This window comes from Heloderma suspectum, chromosome 9 (genome assembly GCF_057233095.1).
Source record: "Heloderma suspectum isolate Gila_16-S chromosome 9, 16-S_ref, whole genome shotgun sequence".
In the NCBI taxonomy this organism is placed as follows: Eukaryota; Metazoa; Chordata; class Lepidosauria; order Squamata; family Helodermatidae; genus Heloderma; species Heloderma suspectum.
Window position 1 is genome coordinate 1,368,694 of NC_139466.1, and position 10,149 is coordinate 1,378,842.

At 50.7% G+C, this 10,149-nt stretch overlaps 1 protein-coding gene across 1 annotated transcript; it reads right to left on the reverse strand.

Moving 5' to 3' along the window:
* Positions 1-608: 608 nt before the first annotated feature.
* Positions 609-9,945, reverse strand: LOC146338296 (small ribosomal subunit protein eS4). The gene is made up of 9 exons (XM_084813382.1): positions 9,896-9,945; positions 8,555-8,702; positions 8,308-8,469; positions 7,360-7,437; positions 5,438-5,618; positions 4,891-4,988; positions 1,886-2,057; positions 1,345-1,502; positions 609-781 (listed from the first exon to the last, which is right to left on the reverse strand). Exons 1-9 carry the CDS (start codon positions 9,943-9,945, stop codon positions 680-682), a joined length of 1,149 nt encoding a protein of 382 aa, XP_084669508.1. The 3' UTR covers positions 609-679.
* Positions 9,946-10,149: the final 204 nt, after the last annotated feature.

Below are 10,149 nucleotides of genomic sequence, written 5' to 3' on the forward strand. Positions count from 1 at the left end.
AGATTCTTAGACAGCCTAGCCCCTCAACCTCCTTCCCTCTGTAAAACAGAGCTAATTACTGGGCTGTCACGAGAGGGAGGTTGTGGTGTCAATATACTAGAATTGCTAGCGATAATTATAACCTGTTACACCTCGTGGGACATCTTCTGTGCACCCCACACACATGCTTCTGGCATATCCCCCCTCCCTTTTCCACTTGCCCCTGTGCTGCCTGCCGCTGGGCAACCCAAGGCAAGAACCCAGGCCTGGACAGGCTGCGGTTGGATGGTTCACCTGCCAGCGTCGTCTAGAGGGACCCAGTACAACTGACAAGATGTAGATGAACCTGCAGGAGGGTAGGAGATTATGTGATAGGCTACTGCCTTTGGCAGAACTGGTGCTATTCACACGTCTCCTGCTGAATTTCATCTTCAATAGGAACAGCCCCAAACCATCCATTCTGGTCTGGCCTTAAAGCAGCAATGAAGCCCCCTGGGCCAAGGACCCCCTCCCCCTGCCACACTGTAATCTTTTCTAAGGGGAAAGACATCAAGTGCTTCAAGGGGGGCCCATGCCTGACCCACACACCCATCCCTTGGCCTGGAACAAGGAAAGAAAAGTCCAGAACCCAGAATGGAAAAGGCTTTATTTGTCAGAGACGGAACCCTGGGTAGGGCTTTGTGCCAACATTCCAGGGGGCTCAACCGCTGCTCTGTTTGGCTGCCAGCCTCTTGTCTCTCTCTTCAGCAATGGTGAGGCGGATTCCCTTTCCACGAGGCAGGGAGATCCAAGGCTTATTACCCTAGAGTAAGAAGAGGAGAGGTCATAACCTGAGGCCACAGTGCTGCTCCCCCAATTTCACCAAAGAGTGCCCTTGAACCCGCTCTCACTCTGGGCGAGGCCCAGCCACAGAATGCCAGCATACAAGAAAGCCACAGTTGGACTGCAATCCTATAGTTACCTGGGAGGAGATCCTACAAACTCAATAGGGCTGAGTAAACATGTGTAAGATTGCACTGCTACTTTATTATGTGGTGATTACAATGCTACAATGTAGTCAAGTCTTGTTTTTCTGTTTTATTTCTTTTAAAACTTTAATTAAAAAAAGAGAGAGAACAGCACTTTGCGGAGCTCTCCCCTTGCCAGGTAGGTAGCTGGGATTGCATCCACTTGGCATAAAGAGGTTTGTGAACTGGGCAGATTCCTGCCACAGAGCAAGTCAGAGATGGCCATTCTGCAGGGAGTGTGCCACTCAGTTTTGACAATGAATTCCTAAAGGCAGCTGTGGCAACTGCTCCCGTGGAATAGCCCAAGGGCTTCTGCCTTCTCTCCCACACTCGCATCTTTCAGGATGCTCCCTCTTACCTTGCCAATAACAAAGATGTTGGACAGCCTGGTAGCAAAGCTGTTGCCATTGGCATCCTTCACGTGGACCACATCAAAAGAGCCAGGATGTCTCTCCCGGTTGGTGATCACACCAATACGACCCAAGTTGGCCCCACCAGTCACCATGCACAAGTTGCCTGTGGTGGGGAGGGGGAAAAAAGATCAGAAACTGATCTGCACATAATTTAATCCTGCTAGCCTAAGCAAAACTCAAACCCAACCAGCATAACCACCAGCAGCTGCACGGTGCTTTGGGGGTTGCTTCAAGCACTGCCCCCCGCAGCTAGCTTCAAGCACCACCACCCTGCCCCCCAGATTTCCTCTGCTAAAGCTACTTGCTGCCCACTGCTCAACTGCCAAAGCATTCTGGTAGTCACAAAGGGCACAAGATTCTCAGTCAGGAACCCCCCCCCCCCCCCCAACAGACACTCTGAGATACCAACAACAGTCCCTGGAAAAGGTTTCTCAGGAGATACAGATAGCTTGATGACCCCCACTCTTAAAGTTGTTTAAAGCAAACCTGTGTCAAACTTGATGAAGTCTGTTATCTTGCCCGTCTCCAGGTCAATCTGTATGGTGTCGTTGACTTTGATGAGGGGATCTGGGTAGCGGATTGTCCGGGCATCGTGAGTGACCAGGTGGGGGATTCCTTTGGTACCCACGAAGATCTTCCTAACCTTGCACAGCTTGTACTGGGAAGATAAAGAGGGAGAATTGCAGACTTCACCTTGGGCAGGAGAGTTCCCCCTGCTGGGCTCCCAGCATCACTGTGCGACAAAGGGACAGCTGGAGGTCTTTCCCCACTGTCAGTGCAGGAGGGCCAACCAGGCGGCAAACCCGAGAGCCAAGTTGGGGCTGATGACACCAAATTATTTAGGGTGGTTAAAACAAAAAGGGATTGTGTGGAGTTCCAAAAGGATCTCTCCAAACTGGGAGAACGGGCATCCAAATGGCATATGCGGTTCAATGTAAGCAAGTGTGAAGTGATGCACGCTGGGGCAAAAAATCCCAACTTCAAGTATTTATTATTTATTATTATTATTGCATTTATACCCCGGCTTTTTTCCTCTTGCAAGGAACCCAAGGCGGCTTACATTATCCTCCTCCTCTCCATTTCATCCTCACAACAACAACCCTGTGAGGTGGGTTGGGCTGAGAGTCTGTGACTGGCCCAAAGTCACCCAGTGAGCTTCCATGGCCGAGTGGGGACTAGAACCTGGATCTCCCGACTCCCAGGCCAGATCTGAGCTAGCGGTGGCTAACCAAGAAAGAGATCTTAGGGTTGTGGTGGACAGCTCGATGAAAAGTAGACAAAGTGTGTGGCTGCTGTAAAAAAAAAAAAAAAAAGGCAAACTCCATGTTAGGAATAATTAAAAAGGCATTGAGACTAAAACCGCCAGTATCATACTGCCTTTATACAAATCTGTAATGCAACCATACTTAGAATACTGGGCACAGTTTGGGTCACACACTTAAAAAAAAAAAAAAGATATTGTAGAGCTGGAAAAAAGTGCAGAAAGGAGCAACTAAAATGATCAAGGGGCTGCTGGAGCATCTCCCCTATGAGGGAAGGTTACAATAGCTGGGATTATTTAGCTTGGAAAAAAGGAGGGTCAGGGGAGACATGATAGAGGTCTACAAAATTATGTATGGTGTGGAGAATGTGGATAGGGAGACATTTTTCTCCCTCTCTCAAAATACTAGAACCTGGGGTCATGCCATGAAGCTGACTGGTAGGAGATTTAAGACAGATAAAAAGGACTTCTTCACATAGTGCATAGTTGAACTACGGAATTCACTACCACAAGATGTACTAATGGCCACGACTTTGGATGGATTTAAATGGGGGTTGGATATATTCCTGGAGGAGAAGGTTATCAATGGGTACTAGTCCTGATGGCTCTGTGCTACCTCCAGTATCAGAGGCAGTATTATTATATACACCAGCTGCTGGGGAACACGGGTGGGAGGCTGCTGTTGCACTTGTGTCCTGCTTGAGAGTTCCCAGTCGACAGCTGGTTGGCCACTGTGTGCTGGACTAGATGAACCCTTGGTCTGATCCAGCATGACCCTTCTTATGTTCTAGAGCCATACACTTAGTTTTGGAAGAGGTTTAAATAAAAATGTTTCCACAACAAGTAGTTGCAATTCCAGAACCTCGAAAAAATGCTATTTTATTTATTTATTTATTTATTTATTTCTATACCGCCCAATAGCCAAAGCTCTCTGGGCGGTTCACAAAAACTAAAACCAAACTTTGGAGGAATATCAAAACCAAATTTTGGAGGAATATCAACAATCCTCAGCACAAGCCAAGACCTAAAATATCTTCTGTAGGCTCATCTCTCGAGATACAGAGCTACAGAGACAAACCAAACCTTCCCTGCTGTCGTATTATTATTTATTATTAAATTTATTAATCGCCCATCTGGCTGGTCACCCAGCCACTCTGGGCGATGTACAACATACAATAAAACAGTTTAAAACAATAAAATTCTACAATAAAAACATTTTCTAAAATACCCTAACCCACCCCAAATGCCTGCCTGAACAACGACGTTTTTAATGCACGATGGAAGCTCATTAAAGAGGGGGCATGATGGAGTTCCCTAGGGAGGGAGTTCCACAGAGTGGGGGCCACCACAGAAAAGGCCCTCTCCCTCGTCCCCACCAGTCTAGCTGTCCTGGCTGATGGGACAGAGAGAAGGCCATCCGTAGCTGATCTTGTTAAGCGGCCTGTCTTCGTTAGTGAAGAGGAGCAACCCTCACAGATTCCCTTCCCTCAGCATTCAGAATGGAGAACCAAGGGCATGGGCCCAATGCAACAAGACCAGGTTTCAGAATATAAAATTTTTGGCAGCACTGCATTCCATCTCACGACCAAGGGATCCCATAGAATCATAGAATAGTAGGGTTGGAAGGGGCCTACAAACCATTAAGTCCAACCCCCTGCTCAATGCAGGAATCCAAGTCAGAGCACCCTCGACAAATGGCTGTCCAGCCTCATCTTGGAATGCCTCCAGTGTGGGGGAGCCCACCACCTCCCTAGGTAATTGGTTCCATCGTCGTATTGCTCTAACAGTCAGGACATTTTTCCTGATGCTCAGCCGGAATCTGGCTTCCTGTCACTTGAACCCATTATTCCGTGTCCTGCATTCTGGGATGATTGAGAAGAGATGCTGGCTGTCCTCTCTGTGACAACCTTTCAAGTACTTAAAGAGCGCTATCATATCTGCCCTCAGTCTTCTCTTCTCAAGGCTAAACATGCCCAGTTCTTTCAGTCTCTCCTCACAGGGCTTTGTTTCCTGTCCCCTGATCATCTTTGTTGCCCTCCTCTGAACCCTCTCCAGCTTGTCTGCATCATTCTTAAAGTGTGGTGCCCCGAACTGGATACAGTACTCCAGGTGAGGCCTAACCAGTGCTGAGTAGAGGGGGACTAGTACTTCCCAGGATTTGGAAGCTATGCTTCTATTAATGCAGCCCATGCATGATCCCCAAGCTCTGGTGGGCCAAGGGGGTGCTTACCTTTGCCTCTTCTGGGGTGATTCGGTGAACAGCAAATCGTCCTTTGGTGTCGTATACAAGGCGGAAGTGCTCACCTGTCTTCTCAATGCTGATTACATCTGACAAGAAGAATGCACCAGTCAGAATCGGCCAGCCAAAGGCACCCTGTGAATGCTCACCCCTGGCTTCAGAGAGAGGAAGCAGGCAGCAATAATGGCTTTCACCCTGCCCACCTTCAGAATGCCAGAGGAGGATAGCATCAAATACAGCACACCTCAAAAACAGAGGGAACATTGCTTCATGCTAAACAACCCAGGGACAGAAAGTCCCACATGCAGCACAAGTGACAGGACAGCATGCACAACAACCCAGGGTTCTACAAAAGAATCTTTTAAAAAAAAACCCCTGGGTTGTTGTGATGCGCTAACCAGGTCACCGTGAACATATTCCTGAGATCAGCAGGTATCCTAACAAGATGAGGAAAGGTTCTTTTTCCTACTGGGCTGCCACTTTAGGGATCAAAATATTGTTCTCCATACTGAGTGCCCAGAAATTTGTCTTTACTCACCCATAAAGCCAGCAGGGTAGGTGATATCTGTGCGAACTTTGCCATCAATCTTGATAAACCGCTGCATGCAGATCTTCTTGACCTCATCACCGGTCAGGGCATATTTTAGCCTGTTCCTGAGGAAGATGATGAGGGGGAGGCATTCCCTCAGTTTGTGGGGACCTGTTGATGGACGGGGTGCCTAAAAACCCAAAGACCATGGGTGGTCAGGAGCAAGCCCATTATTTTCCAGCGAAGCCACCCCACAGAAGCAAGGCCTGTGTAAAGCTGGACCCTTTCACAACGATCCTGCTTAAAGAAAACAGGCAGTGGCATCTCCCTACTTGGCCCCAATCAACAAGTTTCAAGCACAGATGCAGGGTGTTTACAGATGTTTTCAAGTTTGAACTCTGCTGTCCACAATATGGCACCTGCAGGCACCATGGCATGCACCCATGCCACTTGCGAGGCTCTCTGGCCCCTAGCCCTTTCCGAGTCAGTGGCAGTTTTAAAAAAAACATTTTTACTGGGCAGCTGGGCATGCTGAGATCCCCCACTGCCTACACCACAAACTCGGAAAATGCAGCTCATCTTTGTATCTATAGATGCGTTTGTAATTGGTTGTGGTTTTATTGGAATCCTGTGTAAAAATCATGTATCTCCATGAGGATCCATGCCTTGGACCCATGTTCTTGTGCCATGGTTGCACTAAGAAGATCTGCAACTGGTACTGTGCAGGCCACATACACCAGTGTAAGCTTGAATATGATAGAGGTTTTGGAAGGACCCAATATAAAAATAATACAAGTTCAAGAATATCCATTTAGTTCTACTGGACCTGACTTTTACCCAGATGCCATGGAAAAGCACGGTGTGCATGTATCTTGGGGGTGTGCTTTCTCTTTCGCTATCCGGTGGGGAAGGAGGAAGTAGTAGGTGAGCAGCGGCGCCCACAGCACTTTCTCAACATTCTAACTATGCCCACGGACCCCAAAAGGTTGCCGACCTCCAAGTCCTCAAATGCAACTCCTTCTTCAGTATCAGCCCATGCTGGCTGCCAACCAGACACAACAAGAGTGAAGCACTCTACTCCCTCGCGTACACTGCATGCTTGCTCCAACTTCAGGCAAAGCAGCACCGTGAGCATAAGGATGCTTCGTCCTGGCCACGAACCCTTTTCGACTCTTGTCAATACAGCTGCTGCTTTAAATCCAGTTCTGTCACCCTTTGGCCAATAACGTGCCCCAACATCTTGCATGGTCAGCCCTACTCATTTCACAGACCACCAACATACATTTGGAGAACGCATCCCACATCATACACCCAGAGGGTGGAGGCAAGACACCAACTCCACAGAAGACTGATGCTGACAAAGTAGAATTCAAGGGAGCCGTTTATGAAGGAAACAAAGGTTAGACTGAAGTTGCTCCCTTAAGTGCTATACATACCAGGCAGATGCAACCTTTAAAGGAGACTGCAACCATGCCCCATGGTTTTACGAAAGAACTCAAGAGGCCAGCACTGCACCCACAGATGAAATCTTAATTGCAAACACAACTGTGCAACCCCTTGACAGAGCTCCCACTTGAAACGGGAGCGGATTTCCCCCCACATCTGCACTAGTTCCAATGAAGTTTTTACTCTGCTATCAAAAATATGAACACAATGGCTTGTAGCCCTCAAATATATGATTCAGAAGAGAGAAAGTTGTCATGCCTCAACGCCAGCTCCCAGCCAGATGGATTACTCTGACTGACTGGTTCAGAGCAGAATATGCAGGGGCTGTTGAGGGTGGGAAGCAAGTAACTGAATCACCAATCCCGGGCACCCATGAGTATCCACCAGGCTCACTGGGAACTTTCCAGAAGCGGGACACGGCACCAACCCATCAGTAATGTTCCCTTTTCAAAAGTGCTTTAAAATGCAACATGGAAGATACTTACAAAGACTCCCGTCAGTTTATCCAGCATCCAGTGCTTTGGAGCTGCCACACGCTTGAGGTGCTTCTTGGGTCCACGAGCCTAAGGAAAAGGTGCGACAGGACAAGGTAAAGCCTTATTCAAAGAAGACGGATATGTCCAATGGCAAAAACTATACTTGGCTAGATTGCCATTTTAAAAATCTCTTTGATCAATTAAAAAGGCTCCTGCATTAAATGAGGTTTAAAAAATGTATTGCTTTTAACACTTACAAAACTGTGGATGACAACCCACATTTCAGAAGATGCATTCCCCCCGCCCTCTCACACTTGGGAGGAATACCTCTTCTAAGGTAATGACAGCCACAAACCAAAGCATGCAGGCTTCCGGCTTCAAAACTATTGCAATTGCCCACTGACTGACCCCTGCAATTTAACTGCCTACGTCCAGCAGGGCGCTCCTTATGTCCTCAAATTTCCTGTCATAAGACCCTGCGAGGGGGCTGCATCCAGCTGCCTCCGGGAAGCCGCAAGCAGCGCATGAGGACAAAGCAAGGGAGCGGCGCCCGCGCTGGCGCCCCCAGCCGCCCCTATCGAGGCGCTGCCGCTGATCCTGGAGCTGGCCACGCAGCCCCAGGCCGCCGCGGCGCGCCCCCTTCCTCCTCCGCGCAGCAACGAACCGCGCAGGCGAGCTCGGCGCCGCAGAGGAGGCCCGCCTGGCTGAAGCGCCGGCCCCGGGCAGAGGGCGAAAAGCCCGGCTCGCCCCCGGCGCGTCATGCCGCCCGGCGCTCCCTCCCGCCCGGCCTCCACGTAGCCCGCGGGGCCAGGCCGCGGGCCCCGCCGGCCGCCGAGGGAGCGGGGCCCCGGCCGGCAGAGCCCCTCGCTGCCAACGCCACCATCCGGGGCGCCTCGCTTGGGGCACCCCGCGGATGGCGACGGATCCCCGGAGACGAAAGCCGAGAGCCGCGCTCACCATGGCTGCGCTCTGCCGGGAAAGGGCCGGCGCTTCCGCTCCGGGCCGGATATCCTGGCCGAGGGCCGCGCTACGGCGGCCTCGCGGGGCCAAGGCGCGGAGGCGAACAGCGCCGGCAGCCGGCCGGCGGCGCAAGCTTGCTGCGGGTCCAGGGTAGCCGCGCTGCCCCGGGAGGAAGACCGAGGGCCGCGCGGGGCCCCTGCCCCTGCCCTCGTCTCGGCTTCCGAGAGCAGCAGCGCGGGCTCACGTCCAGGAGACCTCCCCTGGCGAGGGACGGCACACGTGGATGCCCAAGGCAGGCTGGGCAGGCTGGAGGGAGGCGGCTGCCGCTGCGCGGGAGCCTCCCGCTGGGGTACGAGGCTGGCCGCGGCCGGGGCAGCAAGAACACCGCAGAGCTGCAAGAAGAGCCAGCAACGGGATCAGGGCAGAGGGAACAGCCTGCCTGCAGCACGCGAGGATCCTTGTTTGCAAAAAAATGCGGGGGGGGGGGCACCACAGGGGTGCGTGCGATTACTACGCATCCTGTGTTGCAAGTGGATAGGGAGAAACCCCTCTCCCCCATACTAGAGCTTGGAGTCATCCCATGAAACTGATTGGTGGGAGATTCAGGACAGGTGAAAGGGATCCTTCACGCAGCATGCCCCTTTTAACCCCCCCATCACTTGAAAGTGTGTGCCATTGATTCCAGCTGTGGCAATAGTTCCCCAACTCTGCTGTTCCCCAACAATTGGTATTCAGAAGCCTCTGATACTGGAGGGTAATACACAGTCATCATGACTAGAAACCACTGATAGCCTTATTCTCCTTAAAAAGTGGTACCCAGAAATGGACATAGTAGATCCAGATGAACTACAAAATACTTTCCATGATCTCAACACTATGCTTCTGTTGATGTAGCTTAAGACAGCATTAGGTTTTTTGCACCACACTGCTGGCACATGTTCAGCTTGGGATCAACACCAAGACACTTAGGGAGCAATCCTATGGCCGCTAGGATTCAGCGGCTAGACAGCCATAGGATATGTCGGTTTCTGAGAACCAACCTTGGAGCCCACGCTCCGAAGTCGGTTCCCTGAGAACCAACCTTCCTCCCGTCCTGCACTGCCTCACAGGCAGCTTGGAATGGCCCCGCGCTTGAAAGAGGAGCGTGGAGCGGTGAAAACGGCATTCCAAGGCAGGGAAGGCAGAAATGCTGGTACAACACATCCTATGTGTTGTCCAGCAGCTGCTTCCCCTGCTCTGCCTTCCCGCAGCTAGACAGCCGAAATCGGCTGTCTAGCCATAAATGCAGGGCGCCTGAAGCACGGAGGGGACAATCCCCTCCGCGCTTCTGCCCTGCATTGGATAGATGGTCGCCCCCAATTTTGGAGGCAGCTGCCTATCCCCGTGGGATTGCGCCCTCCAATGTTTTCCACTTGTCCTGCTGCTGAGCCAGATCCCTCATCCTATATTTGACAGTGTGTGTCTAAATGCAGGACCCACAGTTAGCATGTGGGCCAATACGGAAACATCCTGCTCAATGCAGTTTTTATTTATGCCTTCATACCCTACCTTTCTGTGATAAATCATACTCAAGGTATACTCATACCTCTCATACTCATCATACCTCTCTAAAAAGCAGTCTGTGGAGATGGGCATCAGTACACACCAGAATTTCTGAGGCTGGCCCTGGGTGCTTATATGCTCCTTGTAAGCCCAGAAGAAGACTTGGTCTTACCAGGGCTATGGGGACAGGCTTTGATCTTCCCATACTGACTATTTACTGCAAAATTTAAAACAAGTGTCTGGAATGGACATGTAGCTTGCTGTGGGAACTGAGGAATCCATGACCAAAAATAACAT